Source organism: Rana temporaria, chromosome 3 (genome assembly GCF_905171775.1).
Source record: "Rana temporaria chromosome 3, aRanTem1.1, whole genome shotgun sequence".
In the NCBI taxonomy this organism is placed as follows: Eukaryota; Metazoa; Chordata; class Amphibia; order Anura; family Ranidae; genus Rana; species Rana temporaria.
In genome coordinates, this window is record NC_053491.1 from 40,180,177 (window position 1) to 40,202,562 (window position 22,386).

A 22,386-nucleotide genomic window follows, 5' to 3' on the forward strand; every position below is an offset into this window, starting at 1 on the left:
ACGGTCGTGTGTACGCGGCATTATTTTCAGGGTAGGTCTTACCATGTAATGTGCGCTCTTCTCTCCCCCTCCCTGACAGGAATCCCCAGTATCAACTCAGTTAAAATGCTTGTAAAATCCTACAATTCACTCTATTACAGTAGTATATAATGTACAATGTGTGTGTTTCTGTAATATAGTTGTGCCAAATACCTTTGTTATAGCACCGCTCTGCGCTTCTGTGACCCGCCGGAGCTCTCTTCCTCGCATTTATATTAGAGAAACACACACACTGTACATTATATTCCACTGTATTAGAGTGGATTATAGGATTTTACAAGAATTTTAAACTAGGGCTTATTTTCAGGGTAGGGCTTATATTGCAGCTCTCCTGGAAATATATCGCTAGGTCTTATTTTTGGGGTAGGTCTTACTTTCGGGGAAACACAGTATTTACGCTTCTGCTCTACATTTGTGTAGGCTGGACATTTTCCCCATATTTTCTAAAATGGATTATTTCCTGTGATTGTTGGCTCCATCTAGTGGCCAAGATGCAGTATAGTTTTCCGAAGTACTTCAATGAGAAAATATATAGGCCCAGATTCACGTAGCACTTACGCCGACGTATCTCGAGGTACGCCGCGTAAGTGCACAGATGCGCCGTCGTATCTATGCGCCTGACTTTGAAAGCAAGATACGCCTGAAATTAGGCTTCATCCGACCAACGTAAGTTTCCTACGCCGTCGTATCGTGGGCGCATATTTACGCTGGCCGCAAGGGGCGCTCCTATTGATTTACGCTTTGAATAAGCAAATGACTGAGATACGCCGATTCACGAACGTACTTGCGCCTGGCGCATTAATATACGCGGTTTACGTAAGTTGTACGTTCCGGCGTAAAGTTAAGCCTCATAAAGCAGGTGTAAGTCATGTTAAGGTGTGGACCAGGGAACAGCCGTCGTATTTTACGTTGTTTACGTAGTAGTACGTAAATAGGGCTGGGCATAGGTTATGTTCACGTCGTAGGCAGTGATTCGACGTATCTTAGGGAGTATTTCCGACGTGATTCTGAGCATGCGCACTGGGATGCGTCCACGGGATGGAGCATGCGCCGTTCTTTTCGGCCCATCATTTGCATGGGGTCACGCTTCATTTAAATGGATCACCCACTTCCACCTACTTTGAATTAGGCCGGCTTACGCCTATGAATTTACGTTACGCCGGCGCAACGTTGGGAGCATACTTGAGAATACTGTGCTCGCCGCTCTGCGATACGTCGGCGTAGCGTATATACGCTACGCCGGCATAACTATGCGCCTCTCTACGTGAATCCGGGCCATAGCATTTTGGCAACAAGATGGCACCGACGAACATAGGAATGAATGTAAAACAGAAAATATGTGGGAAATCTGTCCAGCCTGTACAAATATTTGTAACATTCGTCCATCAAATGTTTTATAAGTAGACCCCCACGTGTACCGTATTTATCGGCGTATACCGCGCACTATTTTTCCCTGAAAATCAGGGCAAAAACGCGGGTGCGCGGTATACGCCGATACCCGCTTTCCCGCCACGAGTTTGAATACTGCGCCGGCATATACCGAGCGCAGTACACTCGTGTATCTTTGGGCAGTCTCGGCGCCTCTCGCGCTGACGTCCTGAGCGTACAGGACGTCAGCGCGAGAGTTGCCGAGCCTGCCCGACGATACACGAGTGTACTGCGCTCGGTATATGTCGGCGCAGTATTCAAACTCGGCGCGGGAAACGAGCGGGGAGGACGCGAGGGGGCCGCAGAAGGACGCCGGACCCGACGAAGAGGACACCCGAAGCCGCAGACGGACGCCGGACCCGACGAAGAGGACACCCGAAGCCGCAGAAGGACGCCGGACCTGACGAAGAGGACACCCGAAGCCGCAGAAGGACGCCGGACCCGACGAAGAGGACACCCGAAGCAGCAGACGGATGCCGGACCCGACGAGGCCGCCGATGGACGCCGCGCAAGACACCAAAACTGTAAGTACAAAAAAAACTTTTTTTCCCACAGGATTCGGGGCAACTTTAGGGGTGCGCGGTATACGCGGGAGCGCGTTATACCGCGATAAATACGGTATATAGCATATTCCAGATGTAATGTGCTTGGTATTGTTCTCTTCTGTTGATTTTGACAGTGGTAACTGATGAAGCTTGAAGGGTCAGATGTCACTTCAGCAATAATAAAACATTGCAAATGGTTGGAAAAAATGGTCATATAAACAGATTTTTGTGTTTCAACACTGTGGAAAATAAATAGCGTGTGAATCAAAGCTTGGAGGGTAAAAGACTAGTTAGCGCGCTCTGAAAATGGCAGCAGAAATACATTTGAGAGCAGTCATCGGCTGTTACCATGTGAGTGTAATTCACTTATAAATAAAATAGCTGTCTATTAGCAATGGTCCTATCTTTCATGTATCACTTGGATATTTCAGCCTTTCTTGCATTGATTTCTTCTCCCTAAGGTCCTGGCCTTTATCTTACAACAACATCTCCAAAGCAGGATGGGATTTATTACTCTGGATCTAATCTCAAGATTTAAATTTTTTTTTTGTACATTTTCTGTAGGAAGATGCAGAAACTGTAAAGGTGTGCTTCTTTCAACAGCATTCTTTTCTTGGGCTATTTGCCTGCCCAGGCACACTTTGGCCCAGATTCACAAAGCACTTACGCCAACGTATAACAAGTTACTCCAACGTAAGTGCAAATGTGCGCCGTCGTATCTGTGCGCCAGACCCACAAACAGATATGCGCCTAAAAACAGGCTACACCCCTCCGACGTAGCTTGCTTACGCCGGCGTAGGGTGGGCGCACATTTAGTCTGGGAGCATGGTGTCGCTCCCATTGATTAGCCATTCAAACATGCAAATGAGGGAAATACAGCGATTCACGAACCTGCGTGCGCCCGACGCAGGCTACACGAGGTGCGCGTAAGTTGTACGTCCGGCGTAAAGTTATTCCCCATAAAGCAGGTGCAACCCAGCAGCAGACATGCAAAGGTCTGCACCAGGGAACACAAGCCGGCGTATTTTACATTGGACGTGTGTCTGGCTGGGCGTACGTTATGTTCTGCATACGCAGTGATCCGGCGTAGTCTAGGCAGTTGTTCCGACATGGTTGTGAGCAGGCGCAGGGGGATGCGTCCACGTCACGGCGCATGCGCAGTTCGTAATATGCATCTGTCTGGCGCTCGGCCCATCATTTGCATGGGGTCACGCCTCATTTGCATGGGTCACGCCCACTTTCACCTACGCCAGTGTACGCCTTCGAATCCCACTCCACGCTGGCTCAGCGTTGGGAGCACTGGCTTGCTGAATGCATTGCCTCTCTGCGCTGCGTTGGCGTAGCGTACATTGGTTACTCTACGGCGGCGTAATGTGCGCCTTGCTCTCTGTGAATCTGGGCCTTTGTTTTGGGACAGTTTCCATCAAAGAAGACAGGCTGAAGATAAAACTGGTCTTCTAGCATGTTGGGATCGCTGCTTTTCAAGACCAACACCACCAAAATCGGGTTTAGTGGAAGGGGTTGGGGTTTGGTCATCCAATGCCACTCATCTTTGTCCCCTTGTTCCACCAGTTTAAAACCCCCTCTGTGTAACAGTGAGCTACAGCGCCCTCTGCCTTTGTTATTACTGAACTTCAGTCTTGCACAGTTGTGAAGGCTCCTCTACTGTACCAAAATTGCTAACTTAGATTTCACTGTCCACTGTAAGCTTCTCACAGTGTACATTAGAAGCTGTAGCAAGTCAGACAGAGCCTGCATGGAGGATGTCCAGTATCGGCTAGAACTTTTCACCCTAGCCTTTGTGTCTCTGACCCACACTTTTCATTTATTAGATTTCATTTTGTTTTCAACATGGAGGCTCAGCATTAAACATGGGCAGTACCCAGGATGTTCTTTGTGCAAATGCAGCCTACCTAGGAATGCCAACTCTTCCAGGCTGACATCTACCCATCAAGGCATTTTAATGATTCTTCTGAAGAGATAGTCCACTGCTTTCTTAAGGGCTAGGGGCTCTTGAGAGGAGTACTGAGGCAGGGTGCGAGTAACGTGGTTAACGAGCGTTTCACAATACGAGAACTGAATTAAAAAAAAATCCTAACTCGGTTTGTGAGTGTTGTCTTGCAAAACGAGCAGGATTCAGGCCAAAGCGGTGTGCAGTACTGCGTTTGGCCTGAGGTGGGGGGCGCCGAAGCTGAGCGGAGCCGAACGGCACGTGATTGCATGCTTCACTTTGTCAGACAGCTTCTATTTAAAGGGGTTGTAAAGGTACAATTTTTTTTTACTAAATAGCTTCCTTTACCTTAGTGCAGTCCTCCTTCACTTACCTCATCCTTCCATGGTGTCGAGTGTCGTGCTCGCCCCCTCCCTTGGACTACAGAAGAGTCAGGACGCCCACTAACACACAGCTCCTTTCTCTATCTGCAATGTAGAGAGCATCCTGACTCTCCAGTAGTCCAAGGGAGGGGGCGAGCACGACACCAGGGAGAAAGCCTTGCATTACTGTGTGGAGTTACAGAAGAACAGAAAGTGAGGATTTCTCAGAAGAAATAAGGACATTTAAAAGCAAAATGGAAGGATGAGGTAAGTGAAGGAGGACTGCACTAAGGTAAAGGAAGCTATTTAGTAAAAAAAATTGTACCTTTACAGCCCCTTTAAATAGAAGCTGTCTGACAAAGTGAAGCATGCTAAAATATCTCAAAAAGCAACACATCATGACGCAATCCCCAAAAAATTAAAGAACATATTAGAACAGTTTGAAAAGGGTCACAAAGCCATTTCTAATGCCGCGTACACACGATCATTTTTCATCATGGAAAAAAAAAATTATTTTTTCAGCATGTCCAAAAAACGATGTTTTTCCAACTTCATCATTAAAACGATGTTGCCTACACACCATCATTTAAAAAAAATGATCTAGCAAAGCGCGGTGATGTACAACACGTACGACGGCACTTTGGGGCTGCTTTAGCTGATTCCGTGTTAGTAAAAGACGATTCGCGCTTTTCTGTCTGTTACAGCGTGATGAATGTGATTACTCCATTATGAACAGAAGTTTTACCAGAACGAGTGCTCCGGTCTCATAACTTGCTTCTGAGCATGCGCGGGTTTTTTACGTCGTTTTAGCCCACACGCGACCATTTTTTACAACCTGAAAAACAACATCGCTTAAAACTACGTTAAAAAATGCAGCATGTTCGAATTTTTTTTGTTGTTTTTCAGAACCTGAAAAATTATGTGTAGCCCACACACGATCATTTTAAATGACGTTTTTGAAAAACGTTTTTTTCATGATGAAAAATGATCGTGTGTACGCGGCATAAGGCTTTGGGATTCCAGCGAACCATGGTGAGAGCCATTATCCACAAGCTGGAGAGCCCCAAGGGATTTCTTTTATTTGCAGGGATTTTCCCCCAATTCCTGCGGAAGTAAAGGGAAATCTCTCCAATAGGACCCAGACGACTGAACTAAACCTTACAGGGGTTATAACCTTCCCTAATGCCACGTACACACGATCAGTCCATCCGATGAGAATGGACCGTTTTCACCGGTTAACCGATGAAGCTGACTGATGGTCCGTCGCGCCTACACACCATTGGTTAAAAAAACGATCGTGTCAGAACGCGGTGACGCGTTCAATGCTTCCAAGCATGCGTCGACTCGATTCTGAGCATGCGTGGGTTTTTAACCGATGGTTTTGACCTATCGGTTAGGAATCCATTGGTTAAATTTTAAAGCAAGTTTGCTTTTTTTTAACCGATGGTTAAATAACCAATGGCGCCCACACACGATCTATCAGACCATTCTCATTGGTTTAACCTATCGTTTGTACGCGGCATTACTCTTTGCAAAATAGAATAACGTTTTGCCTATAGTTCTACTTTAAGTTAATAGTCATATTTACTAACAGTTACCTTTTGCCTTTTAGATGTTGACCCAAAAGCTGATATTGTGTGGCCGTGTTCTGCTCCCATTAAATTCTCAGCAGTCAGCTCTTGTACCTCCTACCTAGCCCTTGCACTTGAAAATGAAACACTTGCAGTATGGGACTTGAAGTACTCTGGTAAGACTTGTGCTTATGGTTCCAAAGTAATTTGCAGCAACTTGGTGTTTTAACCGATTTACTTGTAGACTAATATGGAAACCTTTTGTTTCTCAGGTTTTCCTTTGACTGTTGTTGCCCTCCCAGAGGGACGGCATATAGGTAGTCTTTATCACTTAGAACACAATGCTTGCAGTAAAGAACCTCCAGCTGCCACTAGAGCCCAGATCTTGGTGTGGTGTACGGATAAATCTCTATACCTCGTCACTGCAGCAGGGGGTAGGGAACAGGGAACGGTAATTCTTCTTCGAGAAAGGTGAGGCCTCGTCATGATTTACATCTTTTTCCACTTGTCTATCAGATCTTCACAGCCTTTGCCAAATCTGAGCTGCCATTGCTTGCAATCCAGGTTGGAGTCTGTTATGCCCCTCACTACACGTGACTGATGTGTATTCGGGCACACTGATTACAGAATCCTTATGAACTTTTATTAGTACAAGATAGAGTAAAACTGAAACAGATATAAATAAGTACAATTAGTAAATAATCTCACAATTAGAGCATCCCTAACTACCTAGCTAGAGACACAAAGATAAACGTACCGGAGATGGATCGGTATGGCTAACGTGGGATAGAACTCAGCAGACATGTGCTTGCTTCCAAGGAGAAAATGGAAAGAAAGACCTGAAGATGGTGCAAAGCATTCTGGGAAGGAAATACGGAGGCTTGCATGGACCAAAACTAACCAGCTATTCTAACTAACTGAATTGAATGGAAATGGTGCAGTTAAACAAAATGTATATTAGATGGCAGCATTGATTTAATTCAAACTAACTAAAGTCAATGAAGGCTATTAGCCAGGTTCACAAAAAGTTACGCCGGCGTATCAGTAGATACGCCGACGTAACTCGGAATCAAAGCCGTCGTAAGTTTAAGTGTATGCTCAAACTGAGATACACTTGAACCTAGCTAAGATACGACGGCCTGCGCCGTCGTATCTTAGGGTGCAATTTTTCCGCTGGCCGCTAGGTGGCGCTTCCGTTGAGTTTGGCGTAGAATATGTAAATGACTAGATACACCGATTCACGAACGTACGTGCGCCCGTCGCAGTAAAGATACGCCATTTACGTAAGGCGTTTTCCGGCGTAAAGTTATTCCAACAAATAGTTGGCCTAGCCAATGTTAAGTATGGCCATCGTTCCCGCGTCGAAATTTGAAAATTTTACGTCGTCCGTGAATGGGGTTGGACGTAATTTACGCTCACGTCGAAACCAATACGTCCTTGCGGCGTACTTTGGAGCAATGCACACTGGGATATGTACACGGACGGCGCATGCGCAGTTCGTAAAAACCGTCAATCACGTCGGGTCACCAATCATTTCCATAAAACACGCCCCCTCATCCTCATTTGAATTAGGCGCGCTTACGCCGGCCCCATTTACGCTACGCCGCCGTAAATTAGGAGGCAAGTGCTTTGTGAATACAGTACTTGCCTCTCTGACTTAAGGCGGCGTAGCGTAAATACGATACGCTACGCCGCCTTAAAGATGCGGCGCCCTACCTGAATCTGGCTATATATGAGCCTTATTTAATGAAGGCATGACAGAGTCTTTTGCAGGATCCATATATAACTGGCCCTTTTCATGTGGATCTCCTGTCTTCAATTCTCTTTAGTCACTGATCTAAAACAAGTATAGATGATTTTGACTTGTTTTCTGCATCTTTGTTCCTAGACAGTGACACAGTATTGAAGAGGAAGATCAGCCCACTTATTTGTCAGTATAAGTTATTGCATTTTTATTAATAATTTTTTTTTTACCAGTAATGTCGGCGATCATCGATTTTTTTTCGTGACTGCGACATTATGGCGGACATTTCAGACACTTTTGACACTATTTTGGGACCATTGTCATTTTTACAGCGAACAGTGCTATAAAAATGCACTGATTACTGTAAAAATGACACTGGCAGCGAAGGGGTTAACCAGGAGGGGGCGCTGTAGGGGTTAAGTGTGCCCTAAGGGAGTGTTCTTATTGTAGGGGGCGTGGCTGTGCGTGTGACGTCACTGATTGTCGTTCCCTAACACAGGGAACAGACGATCAGTGACAGCCACACTAGGAAGCACGGGGAGAGGTTTGTTTACACTTACCTCTCCCCGTTCTTACTCTCTGTGACCCGATCGCGGGACACCAGAGGCGATCGGGACACCGGGTCATCTATTCCAGCGGGGACGGCCACTGAGAAGAGGACCGGGTCGCGAGCGTGCCGCTGCCCGCGCGCTGCGCGTCCCAAGACTGGGTTCTTATAGGGGACGTACATGTATTCCCTTGTGCCCAGCCATGCCATTCTGTCGACGTATATAGTCGTGTGGCGGTCCTCAAGTGGTTAAACATTTAATTAGCATGTTGATGAGGGAAGAGAGGAACCTGGAATGTCAAAATAAAAGTATATTAAACTACAGGTTTAAAGGGGTTGTAAAGGTTGTTTTTTTTTGTTTTTTTCCTAAATAGGTTCCTTTAAGCTTGTGCATTGTTGGTTCACTTACCTTTTTCCTTCGATTTCCCTTCTAAATGTTTTTTTTTTCTTTGTCTGAATTTCTCACTTCCTGTTCCTCCTCAGTAAGCTGTTCTGGCTGACTAACCCCCAGCCAGAACGGCTCAGATGATGGGGCAAGCTTACTGAGGAGGAACAGGAAGTGAGAAATTCAGACAAAGAAAAAAAACATTTAGAAGGGAAATGGAAGGAAAAGGTAAGTGAACCAACAATGCACTAGCTTAAAGGAACACTAAAGGCAAAAATTCTCGGCTGCTGTCTCGGCTCCTCCTCGCAAAATCTTTCCACTTTCATGCGAGCGAGCTTGCATGGTGGAAAGCTTTTGCGGGCACACTCCCGTGATACAGCGGCAGGCATAGCTGCCGACTGTATCATTCAGCCACGCCCCCAGCACGCCGCATCATCGGACGTGATTGACAGCAGCGCCAGCCAATAGCGGCGCTGCTATTAATCCGTCCAGCCTAGCCAATCAACGGCCAGGCTGGGAACCGAAGGACAAGTTACCGTCGGATGCTTTTTTAACCTTAATGCATAGGATGCATTAAGGTGAAAAAACATTTACCTTTACAACCCCTTTAAAGGAACCTAATTAGAAAATAAAAAATTAACCTTTACAACCCCTTTAATGCAAAGTAAGATACCTCCTGGCAACTACATCTACTGGGTTGAAAACTTTATAGAAATCTGCCTAGAAAAATAGAGCACTAATTATACTTGGTAATGTACAGATTAAAAAAAAATGCAGAAAAAATTATGATAAGGCCCCTTTCACACTGGGGCAGTATGTGCGGTGGCGGTATAGTGCCGCTATTTTTAGCGGCGCTATACCGTCGGAATTGCGACTGTATTCGGCCGCTAGCGGTGCGGTATTAACCCCTGCTAGCAGGCGAAAAAGGGTTAATACCGCTGGCAAAGCACCTTTGCAGAGGTGCATTGCCGGCGGTATTACCGCGGTGTCCCATTGTTTTCAATGGGAAGGAGTGGTGAAGGAGCGGTATACATACCGCTCCTCTCACCGTTCCTAAGATGCTGCTTGCAGGAGATTTTTTTTTCTCCCACCAGGGCATCGCCTCAGTGTGAAAGCTCTCGGGCTTTCACATTGAGAATGCTGGGGCAGGATTATTTCAGGCGTTATTTATGCGCTATTTTTAGTGCTGTACTGCCTGAAATACTCTTGTGTAAAAGGGGCCTAAAGGAACCAAATAAATATTAAAAAAAAAAAAAATCGTTCTCCAGTGTTCAACTTGCAGTATTTATTCACCACTTTGTGCAAAAAAAAATGCATGCAATATGTGCCCCTTTATTGGATGGACTTTCACCTTAAGGTTATGACCTTACACTTTAGTAGGGTCACAATTCGCTTGTGTCCCACCTTAGGGGACTGAGATAGATCTTTTCCTGTTCCTAGGGTAAAGCTGGATACACACTATACAATTTTCTGTAGATTTATTATTTTAGCTTTACCAAAACCAATATAATATGAGGTCAAACCTAAACACTTTCAATTTGTATGCAATCAGGCAGTCCCTTACACTACATGGTTTTGGTAAATCTAAAAGAAATCGGACAACAAAAGTTGTACAGTACCTGTCGCCGAGACGGTGTTTCCAGCACGATGGCACCTAGGTGAATGAATATGGGGTACATCGTACCCCTACCCATTCACCTGGAGGCAAAGTGTCAATAAAATAAACACACAACACAGGGTTTTAAAATAATTTATTAGCCAGCTCCAGGGGTCTTCTCCGCTCATCCAGGGGGTCTTCACCACTCGCCCGGGGGGGTCTGTACTCGGCTCGCACGATTTATATTGGCCTCTTATGACGTCACAGTCCCATCATGCTCCGTGGGTCCCGGAGTATGATGGGACTGTGACGTCATAAGAGGCCTATATAAATCGGTGCGAGCCGCGCACCCGGCATTACAGCGGGAGGAAGCGTTGCATCAACATAGGAAGAAAAGAAGAAGGCAGAAGACGGCAAAGAAGAACGGGTTGCGCCGCCGCTAGTAAAAGAGCTACAAAGAAAATAGCGGCGGCCAGTCCCGAAGAAGGCACTGGAGAGCAAGCGGGAGAAGAACCGGGGAGCGCCGAGACGACAGCGGAGAGCGGAGAAGATGGAAGAAGACCCCCCCGGAGAGTGGTGAAGACCCCCCGGAGAGTGGAGAAGACCCCCCCGGAGCTGGCTAATAAATTATTTTAAAACCCCGTGTTGTGTGTTTATTTTATTGACACTTTGCTTCCAGGTGAATGGGTAGGGGTACGATTTACCCCATATTCATTCACCTAGGGTGGGGGGGCCGGTATCTGGGGGCCCCCTTATTAAAGAGAGCTCCCAGATTCCGATAAGCCCCCCGCCAGCAGACCCCGATAACCAACGGCCAGGGTTGTCAGGAAGAGGCCCTGTCCTTATCAACATGGGGAAAGGGTACTTTGGGGTGGGGGGGGCCGCAGGGCGCCCCCTGCCTCAGAGAACCCAACCCCCCCATGTTGAGGGCATGTGGCCTGGTACGGCTCAGGAGGGGGGGGGTGCTCGCTCATCCCCACTCCTTTCCTGACGGGCCGGGCAGCGTGCTTGGATACGGGTCTGGTATGGATTGTGGGGAAACCCCCATGCCGTTTTTTCGGCATAGGGGATTCTCCTTACAATCCATACCAGACCTAAGGGCCTGGTATGCCCCTGAGGGGGACCCATGCGTTTTTTTAATTTAAAATTTAGCGTGGAGTTTCCCCTCATGATTCATACCAAACGCCATGGCTAGAATTGGCGGGAATCCAAGTCGGATCCCCGTCGCTTCTATGACGGCATTTTCCTATTGCGGCAAGCCGGCTCAGCACTGGCTCCCGTCACGGGCTCGTAGGTGGTCAATCTCGCGGAGAAAGGGAGCAAGATTGACACAATATCGCGGTCACCTACTGTATAGTGTGTATGGGGTCTTATGGTATGACTGGCCAGCTTCACTTCTTGCTATTACTGTACTTCTGATAGTGACTCTATTCAGCCATATGTATGTAAAAAGAAAAACCACTGCACATAGTGCTTTACTACCAGTCAACTACAAGTCATGTACAGACAGGGACTATTAAGGGATAACACAAACACACAATCATTGGCCGGCTCCGTATAACACAACGAGGAGGATGTAGACGCCAATGACTACAGGATTCAGCCACCAATTAAATATGATTTTTTAGTTTTATTGTTTAATTCAGTGTTTCTCAACTCCAGTCCTCAAGGCGCCCCAACAGGTCATGTTTTCAGGATTTCCCTCAGATGAAATGGCTGTGGTAATTACTAAGGCAGTGAAACTGATCAAATCACCTGTGCAAAATAATGGAAAGCCTGAAAACATGACCTGTTGGGGCGCCTTGAGGACTGGAGTTGAGAAACACTGGTTTAATTGATAAACATAACCTAATCTCCAATGTATTGTAGGCCTAAAGGTGGCATTTCAAGCTATTCTAAAACAGATTTACAGGTGACAGGATTGCTTTCTATCTACTGGTAGATTAACATATCTTTTTATCTCCAATATTGTTTTTCCAAAGTACTGGCACCTCCGATAACCAGATCAGTGCAGTGTCTCCCATCCACTCCCTTCCAAGTATGGTAAGATTTTATATACATTCAATAATGTTGGAATTCTCTTTAAAAAAAATATATTTTTGATCTATTTCACTGAGCTTCTATGACATTTTATGACATTAAAGTGGAGTTCCACCATGATTTTTTTCTTCCCCCCCCAAAATAAATAAATAAATTTAATTTTGTTTTTTATACTCACCAGAAAGGGCAGTTGCTATGCAGAACTAACTCTTCTGCCTCTTCCTCCACCACGGTGGTCTTCTTCCTCGTCACGGTGTCTTCTGGTGAATGGGGCACGCTGCCTTCTGGGAACTGTGTGTATCCCAGGAGGCAGCCGCCCATTCACAAAGCGCCACGCGAGTCGCGCATGTGCAGTAGGAAACGGGCAGTGAAGCCGTAAGGCTTCACTGCCTGTTTTCCTTAGTGAGGATTGAGGCGCCAGGACCAAGCGATCGCCGTCAGGGGGCCGACATCGATGTCATGCGGTAGTTTGCCCACAGGACCACCCACAGAGCGAATTTCACCCAATTGTTCAGGAACTGGACAAAATGTGTACAATGCAAGGCCTACTTTATAGGGGAGGGAAAACCTTCTAATAGGAATATCTGTTTAGGTGACAGCTGTATAAACGTACATTTTTCTTTATTTTCTTTTCGTTAAACATGTTATACCTACCTGCTCTGCGCAGAGCAGCCCTGATCCTCCTCTTGGGTCCCCTGCTGGCACTTTTGGCTCCTCCCCCTGCCAAGCCGCTTGCTATGGGGGCACTCATGCAGGCTCATTACCAAGACAAACAATACACACAAAAGAAAAAACTAGCAGGTGGGCTGAGCAACAGTTTGGTGTAGCCCTCTAGCCAGTGCCGGCCCAAGACATTGTGCTGCCTGGTACCAAGAATGAAATGCTGCCCCCCCCCCCCCCAAAAAAAAATTACGCCCACCAAAATGCCCCCACATCCATTATTTTATATCATGATAACTAAAGTGGACCTATCCTGGCTCTATACATGTATATAGGAGTATAAAGAGGACCTGTTATGGTTGTTTACATGTATAGGAGTATAAAAAGGACCTGTTATGGCTCTATTCATGCAATTAGCCCCACAGTGGAGAGGAGAGCGGAACGGGAGGAGCGGTGAGGCGGGCGGCAATTAGCCCCACAGTGGAGAGGAGAGCGGAACGGGAGGAGTGGTGGGGCGGCAATTGGCCCCACAGTGGAGTGGAGAGCGGAACGGGAGGAGCGGTGGGGCGGCAATTAGCCCCACAGTGGAGTGGAGAGAGGAGCTGGCAGAATGGGATGGCGGGCGGGTGGCAATTTGCCGCCCCCCTTAAAGTGCCGCCTGGTACAATGGTACCATCGGGTCCCATGGTAGGGCCGGCCCTGCCTCCAGCTGGCTATTAGTGATCATTAGACAAGTCAAAAGGTGCTGCTGCTCTCTATGGATCCTCTGGGTGGCAGGAACGCCCTAGTGTATCTCGGCTTTAATTTTGTAAAGTTAAAAACACTACAATTGTCAAACTCACATTGTGTGAAGATAGATGCAGCATAAGAATTCCACTGTGGCCGCACGCCTATAACCACCTCTAGATCCCGAAAGGGGAAGGGGCCATGGATGTTCAACCTAGCTGCCCGGATCCTGGCAGCACATTCGAGGCTATCCAGCACCACGCTCGACGGGCAGATCTCAATACACTTGTGTCCCGTCAAGCCGGCGCTGCTCTTCGAGGATACACAGGAAACCCACACGAGCAGGATACAGGGGGGAGGAGAGTGAGGACGTCACACAGTTGCCATGACAACGCATTTCTGAGGCATGGCCTCCTTCCTCTGGGCCTGACCTGAGGCCATGCCTCCGAAACGCGCTGTCATGTCAACTGTGTGACGTCCTCACTCTCTTGCCCCTGTACATAGCTTTGCGCTCTCTTCTTTTGTGTTCATGTTGTGTTCATTACCAAGCCTCACTGTCTGTGTCTATTGACACAGACAGCGGGACTTGGCCCTGCCCACTGCTCCCTCTCTGGTTGAGAGTGACAGCAACAGGAACCATTGTCTCCCACTGCTGTCTCTGAGCCAATGAGGAGGCAGAGAGCAGAGAGAGCCTCTGCCCTTGTGCACATCGCTGTATCAAGATCAGGCTCAGGTAAGTATGGGGGGGTGCTGCATGCAGAAGATTTTATTAACTTAAAGCAGAGTTTTGCCGGAAAAAATTAAATTAACGTCAGCAGCTACAAAAAGTGTCACCTGTTCTACGGTCCAGCCATGTGAGCGTACGAAGGCCCGATCCTCACCCATCCTCTCCACAGCACCGGCATTCCTACTGTGGACACCCGGCTGTGGCACACACTGCGCACGTGAGACGCGATGTGAATGGCAGGGCAATCTTCTGGGACCTGTGTCCCAGAAGATTGCAAGGAGGGAGGGAGAGGTGAAATTCCTTCTGGTGTTGCGGAGCCCCAGGAGGAAGTGGGAGCTGGGTGCCTCTAAAAAGAGGGTATCAGACTTTAGAACCATGTTTCACTTTGGAAACATTTTCTCTTACTTCCTCTTGTGTGTTCAAGACAGGAAACAAATGAAGATTTTCCAAATTGGAAATAGATGACAAAGAAAACTTAGGCCCAGATTCTCAAAGGAGATACGACGGCGTATCTCCAGATATGCCGTCGTATCTCTGAGTCTGAGCCGTCGTATCTATGCGCCTGATTATAAGAATCAGTTACGCATAGATTTCCCTTAGATTCGACTGGCGTAAGTGTCTTACACCGTCGTATCGTAACTGCATATTTACGCTGGCCGCTAGGGGTGTGTACGCTGATTTACGCATAGAAATATGTAAATCAGCTAGATACGCGAATTCACGAACGTACGCCCAGCCGAAGAAGTACAGATACGCCGTTTACGTTAGGCTTTTCCCGGCGTAAAGTTACCCCTGCTATATGAGGCGTATATGCGGCGTACCAATGTTAAGTATGGCCGTCCTTCCCGCGACAAAATTTGAAAATTCTATTACGTCGTTTGCGTAAGTCGATGCGTGAATGGGGCTGGACATAATTTAAGTTCACATCGAAACCAATACGTCCTTGCGGATTACTTTGGAGCAATGCACACTGGGATATTCCACGGATGGCGCGTCAATCACGTCAGGTCACATAACATTTACATAAAACACGCCCCCCTGTTCCACATTTGAATTAGGCGGGCTTACGCTGGCCTATTTACGCTACGCCGCCGCAACTGCTTTGAGAATACTGCACTTGCCCGTCTAAGTTGCGGAGGCATAACGTAAATGGGATACGTTACGCCCGCTCAAAGATGCGCCGATCTACGTGAATCTGGGCCTTACTTTTTCCATCCAAAATGGGGAAAAAAAGTTTTGAATTTAGATGCACTGTACTTTAAAGCAAAGGCATTTTATTGATAGCTGTGAATATCTAATACATTTTTAAGCAAGAATGTAGTTATTTTTTTATACTAGATATACATTTTCTGTTGGTCTATATATAATGTGAGTAGCATTGAATGAATGATATTTGGCCGAGCTTGCTGACACATAATAACATTCCTGTATTATAGGTGCTTTTACATTATTGGAACAGTACAGTGGAGCTTTTCAATGTTTCCAGATGTGAACCAGTTTGCCAATTTGGCCTGCCAGCAACTCATATGCTGGCAAGTCCGTGGCAGCCAGTTTATTCTCTTGATACAGAGAATCTCAGCCTTTTTCTTAAAGGTAAATAATATACTTCACATGCCTATATCAGATCATTCATATTGATTTTGATTCATCTTGTGCTGTTTTAAAGTATGTAAAGCTACTCGATTTAAATCTAATATGTCAATATAATTTCAAAAAGCATTTGTAAATCTGCAGATTTCACTTAGGCCTGGTACACACGATAGGATTGATCCGCGGATACGGTCCGCGGATAAATCCTCGGTGGATTTTAATCCGATGGAGTGTACACACCATCGGATTGAAATCCGCGCCGAATTCCCATCGCGGTGACGTGTCGCGCCGTCGCCGCGATGATGACACGGCGACGTGCGCAGCGCTGTCATATAAGGATATCCACGCATGCGTCGAATCATTACGACGCATGCGAGGGATGGGTTCGGACGGATCGATCCGGTGAGTCTGTACAGACCACCGGATCGATCCGCTGGTTTCCCGATTCCAGCGGATAGATTTGTAAGCATGTCGACAAATTTTTATTTGCTGGAATACGGAAATATCCGCGGACAAATATCCGCTGGAACGTACACACCAGGGGATCTATCCGCTGAAACCGATCCGCTGAGATTTTTCAGCGGATGTATCCTCTCGTGTGTACGGGGTCTAAGTGATTGTAAAGATTGATTTTTTTTTTTTTTTTAAAACGACAAACCTCATACTTACCTGCTCCTGTGTAATGGTTTTGCCGCCAAGATCCTGGCTCTCCCCTGCTTGCTGCTCACAGGTTTTGATTGACAGAAACTCTCAGCCAAGCCTGTGAGAGTCAGAAGACAGGAGAAGAGTTGCTGCAGATGTGCCAGATGTGCACAGTGCTGGACTGAGACTGAGTTCAGAGTATTTAGGGGGTGCTGGGGTGCGAGTCTTTTGCGTGCAGCACCCCAAATACCTGAGCCCCATCTCGATCCAGCGATGTTGCATGAGAGACTCAGCTGTTCAGGATTCTCCCTACTGATTGGCTCAGACACACAGCAGGCACCATTGGCTCCCACTGCTGTCAATTGAAGTCAGTGAGCCAATGAGAAGAGAGGGGAGGCGGGGCCGAGCCACGACTCCATGTCTGAATGGATACACAGAGCAGCGGCTTGGCTCGGGTACCCCCATAGCCAGCTGCTTGCTGTGGGGACACTTCACAGGAGGGAGGGGCCAGGAGTACTGTAGAGGGACCCAAAAGGGACCTGGGGTTTTTGCACTAAAAATAGCGCCTAAAAAGCACCTGTAAACTGCCTCTTCTGCAGCCCGAGTGTGAAAGCCTGGGTGCTTTTTACACTGGGGCGGTGCGCATGTAGGACAGGAAAAAAAAAGTCCTGCAAGCATAATCTTTCGGGCGGTGCGTGAGTGGTGTACACACAGCTCCTAAATTACCCCTGCCATTGAAATCAATGGCCAGCACTGTAAAGTGTTTTGGCAGCGGCGATTTGCGGGCGCTTTTAACCCCCGGTAGCGGCCGAAAAGCACCACTAAGATGATGATAAAGCGTCAACGTGGCCAACGCCTCAGTGTGAAAGTGGCCTGTTGCATGAAAAAAAGAAAAACTGAAAATAAATCCTTCCAGGCCAGGGGCGGATCCAGAGTCTAGTCTCGGGAGGGGCACTGCCAGAAAATAAAGTGTTGCTTACAGAACTGTATTTAACGTATCATACAGTCCTGATTGGACAGAGGGGGATCCAATCAGCGGTCCGATGGAAGCGATGTCTGCCGGCCACTTGCGATCGCTCCCCACAGATATAGAACGGTGGTCTGTCTATGTAAACAAGGCAGACTGCCATTCTGTCACAGATGAACAGAGTGATCTTGTGTTCCTAATAACCAGGAACATGGAGCACTCTGTTCATCTAGTAAATTCATACCCCACATTGATACAGTTAACCCCTTGATCGTCCCTGATGTTAACCCCTTCCCTGCCAGTGTCATTAGTACAGTTACAGTGCATATTTTTTTAGCACTGATTACTGTATTAGTGCCCCTGGTCCCCAAAAAGTTTCAAAACTGTCAGGTATCCAAAAGTGTCCCTTTACATCAAAAGTGCTTTTAGAGCAGCTAGAAAACGGCGATAATAAATTCGAATCACTTGCAGAATTGAGCGATAGCGATTTGTGGGGAAATTCATCATCAAACACTGAAAGTAATGACAGCGACAATTCTGCAACTGAGCAAATTTCTGTGTTTTTCATTTGATTACATTATTGATTCATTTTTATTATAATTACATTATTATTTGTTATAATTATTTATAGTTATTTATTATATTATAATTTATGATTTTGTGTTTCAAACTTTATCATACCGGGGATGCCTACTAGACTCTTGTTTGGACAGATTTAAGTGAGTTATTCCTAAGAATTACAGGCCTACAATAAAAAACGCCAAATTTCCATGCAAAACAATGGTACCGCTTTCAGCATCTAAAACCAGAAGAAATCATACCGCCAGGGAGGTTAAAAATCAGTTTATTAATTGCTGTGACTGTGCCTGAGAGGAGTTTTTTAGAAGACTGATGTCATTTATCTGCCACGGACTCTCCTCGCACCTAATAATCACTCAAAGAATGTCATTTTGTAACAAGTTAGTAGGTGAGAGGCAGCAGCAGAGAAATGATCTAAAAAGTCCACACGTGTTAAGAGTAAGACAGCCAGAACTTTCCAGCCACCGGGACTGACATGACTGTCATCGCTAAGCCATCATCTCGGGCTAGGAAGCAGATGCTGACCTATGTGCAGTGATAATAACCATATACAAGCACTAGAAGTTCCCAATTCACACAATGTACTCTGTAATCATTCAATCACTATTTACTTTGCTCGCCAGAAAAGTTTCGGAATGTCAGAGTACCGTGCTCTTGCAAATGGAGTCCAGGCAGATCAATTGCACCCATATTTCTTCACTACAGAGCTTCCTGCTGCACAGTGGCGGTGATCTGCCGTGCTGGTTCCATGTATCATGGAAGTTCCAGCGCATGCGCGAACTGAGGTGCAGAGATGGTTCCAGCCATCGGGAAAGTTCCTTCAAGCACTGCGCAGGTGCAAACTTGCTGACGGAAATCCCCGAACGGCGGCCGGCATCCAGGGCGACGTGGACTTAGAGGAAAGTGGCCAGTCGGCCTCACGTCCTCGCTGCGCTCGGACGGCTCGCTTCGCTCGCTCGGCCTCCTGGCTCTTTTTTTAACATCCTCCAATCCACGGGGATGTTAAAGAATGAGCCTGGATGCCGGGCGAGGTTCGGGGATTTCCGTCGGGAAGTTTGCGCCTGCGCAGTCAGTGCAGGAACTTCCCCCATAGTGGAACATTCAGGACAAGTCAGCGGCACTCGTATTCTGGTTCTCTCAATGCAAGTCTATGATTAACCACTTCAGCCCGGGAGTTTTCACTTTTTGCGATTCGGCACTGCGTTGCTTTAACTGACAATTGCGCGGTCGTGGGACGTGGTACCCAAACAAAATTGATGTCCTTTTTTCCCCACAAACAGAGATTTCTTTTGGTGGTATTTGATCACCGCTGCGGTTTTTATTTTTTGCGCTATAAACAAAAATAGAGCTACAATTTGGAAAAGAAAAACAATAATTTTTACTTTTTGCTATAATAAATATCCCCAAAAAATATATAAAAACTTTTTTTTTTTCCCTCAGTTTAGGCCGATACGTATAAGCGTTTATTGATCGGTTTGCGCAAAAGTAAAGTGTTTACAAAATAGGGGATAGTTTTAAAGCATTTTTATTAATAACTTTTTTTTTCACATGAATTAGGGTTGATCAGCGATTTTTATTGTGACTGCGACATAATGGCGGACACATCGGACACTTTTGACACATTTTTAGGACAATTGTAATTTTTACAGCGATCAGCGCTGCGATCAGCGTATGCGCTATAAAAATGCACTGATTACTGTGAAAATGGCAGTGAAGGGGTTGACCACTAGGTGGCGCTGTAGAGGTTAAGTGTGCCCTGATGAGTGCTTCTAACTGTAGGGAGACAGTGATTACGGCTTCCGATTACAGGAAGGCGGTGATCACTGTCATTGTCACTAGGCAGAGCGGGGAAATTCTTGTTTACCTAAGCATCTCCCCGCTCTATCTCTCCGTGAGACGATCGTGGGTATCCCCAAGGCGATCAAGTCCACGGGACCCGTGGTCAGACTCACTGAGTAGGTGGCAGGGACGCGAGCACACGGCGGCATCTTAAAGGGGACGTACCCAGTGGCGTAGCGTGGGTTGTCAGCGTCCGGGGCAGGGCAAGAGATTTGCGCCCCCTAACCCACAGATTTTTAGCACTCTCTGAGTCCCTTCCACTAGTACAGTCAGGGCTTTTTTTCTCAGACAATAGGTGCAGGAACTCCCCCTTTCTGAGTCACCCCTCTTCCTTGTCCCTACCCACCTCCGAGCACCGTCCCTTGGTTCCATCCCATACCTAGCTCCCAGTACCACGCCTTTTAGACAATACAGAACCATGTATCATTTTGTGGTGCTAAGAAGTTTGTATGAAATTTGGTAATGATATCAAGAAAATCAGTAAAATCGATCCCCTGCAGCCAGAAACAATAGATCCCCCTAACAACAATGGACCACCCACAAAAAAATCCAACCCCAGCAACAATAGACTCAGTACAACCAGCCTTAATAAACTCTCCTGGAGCCATCAATAATGGACCCCATCCCCCAACAGTAGATCTCTTTCTGCAACAACTGACCCCCCAGCAACATAAGACCCACCCCCAGCAACAATAGGTCCCCCACCAGCAACAATAGACCCCCCTGCAAAAATAGATCCCCTCCAGCTAGAATAGATCCCCCAGCAGTGAGCATCAATACCCTGCATCACACCACAGCACCCCTTGCCATTACATACAGTCAGTCCAGGAGGTGCCGGAACTGCGTTCCCCTGTGTTCCCGCTGAAAAAAAGCCCTGAGTACAGTAGTACTCTGACCAACCTGATTCCTACACCGACCTACCTGATCACTATACTAACCTACCTGATTCACACACTGACCACTAAACTGACCTATCTGATTGCTATACTGACCACTACACTGACCTACCTGATTCCTATACTGACCTGCCCTCCTCCTTCCCCCCCCCAGTCTCTGCACGGTCACAATCCCTGGGATCATCATGGATGGTCTTCAGTGTACATTTACTCACTGCTGTGTCAGTGTCACCGCTGGAGGCTAAGCTGGGACTGCACCGCAACTTCTTTCTCATAGCAAAGCGGAAGAGCTCACAGTCTCCTGCCGCTGCGCCCCTCTAAATGTTGCGCCCGGGGCAACCTCTCCCCTGGCCCCCCCCACGCTACGCCACTGGACGTACCTGTACGTACCTATGCCTGTCCGTGCCATGCTGCCGCTGTAAATATACAGGCGGTGGTCCTTAAGTGGTTAAAACAAACTCCTTGTAAGATTTAGCAAGTTAAAGAATAGAAGTCACATAATAAATCATTTTAAAACACACAATGCATCAATAACACACTGATCGTACACTATATTTTATCTTAAACAAACAGCTGGATGGAGATGCTTCCATTTTCCAGAGGGCGTTTCATGCTGTTAGATGTGATGTTTTATTTATTTTACAGGTACTGAGAAAGTGACACCTGGAGAGACTTTGTCTGCAGAAAATGACGGTTGCTCAGTCTTTGTCTTCAGTTTGAACATGTTAATAAAAACACCAAAACCTGTTGGGGATTTGTCGGAAAATTTACCGTGGGAGCAAAAGTGCAAACTACTGTTACAGTCAAGGTGAGGATATAAAAAAAAAAAAAAGAAGAAAGTTCTTGTTAACATTAAAGCAGAATGACAAAACACAACTTAATCCAAATGTTATGTTTTCGGTATTGGGTGGAATAAATAGAGGTTCAATCCCCTGCCAGATAGCAGTCTATTGTCAACCACTCTCTACTTCCATGGAAAATGTACTTTTGTCAATGTTAGATTGGCTGCCACAGCCGAGCAGGCATGATGTCCTAACTGTAAGGCCCCATACACACGATAGAATCCATCCGCAGATAAATCCCAGCAAATGGGTTTCTGCGGATAGATCCTATGGTGTGTACACGCCAGCGGATCTGTTTCCGCGGAGAAATCTCCTCTGGGATGGATTCCAGCAGATCGGATATTTGCTGACATGCACAACAAATCCATCTGCTAGAATCCATTCCAACGGATGGATCCGCTCGTCTGTACAGACTCACCGGATCCATCTGTCCAAAGGGATTCCCCGCACGCGTCGTAATGATTTGACGCATGCGTGGAATTCCTTATATGACAGCGTCGCGCCCGTCGCTGCGTCATAATCGCGGCGACGGCGCGACACGTCATCGCCAGAGGATTTCCGCGCGGATTTCAATGCGATGGTGTGTACACTCCATCGCATAGAAATCTGCGGAAATCTTTGAGAGGATTTATTCGTGGAAACGGTCCGCTGGACCGTATCCGCGGATAAATTCTCTCGTGTGTATGGGGCCTTAGGGTTTAAAGTTCTG

The 22,386-nt window shown here is 46.7% G+C and overlaps 1 protein-coding gene across 1 annotated transcript in view; it reads left to right on the top strand.

Moving 5' to 3' along the window:
- WDR93 (WD repeat domain 93) overlaps nt 1-22,386 on the top strand; it is a 130,267-nt gene that overhangs the window by 103,163 nt on the left and 4,718 nt on the right. Inside the window, exons 11-15 of the mRNA XM_040342418.1 lie at nt 5,938-6,072; nt 6,169-6,367; nt 12,152-12,212; nt 15,759-15,915; nt 21,481-21,643. Coding sequence (XP_040198352.1) covers nt 5,938-6,072; nt 6,169-6,367; nt 12,152-12,212; nt 15,759-15,915; nt 21,481-21,643 — 715 coding nt within the window. The remainder of the gene's footprint in view (nt 1-5,937; nt 6,073-6,168; nt 6,368-12,151; nt 12,213-15,758; nt 15,916-21,480; nt 21,644-22,386) is intronic.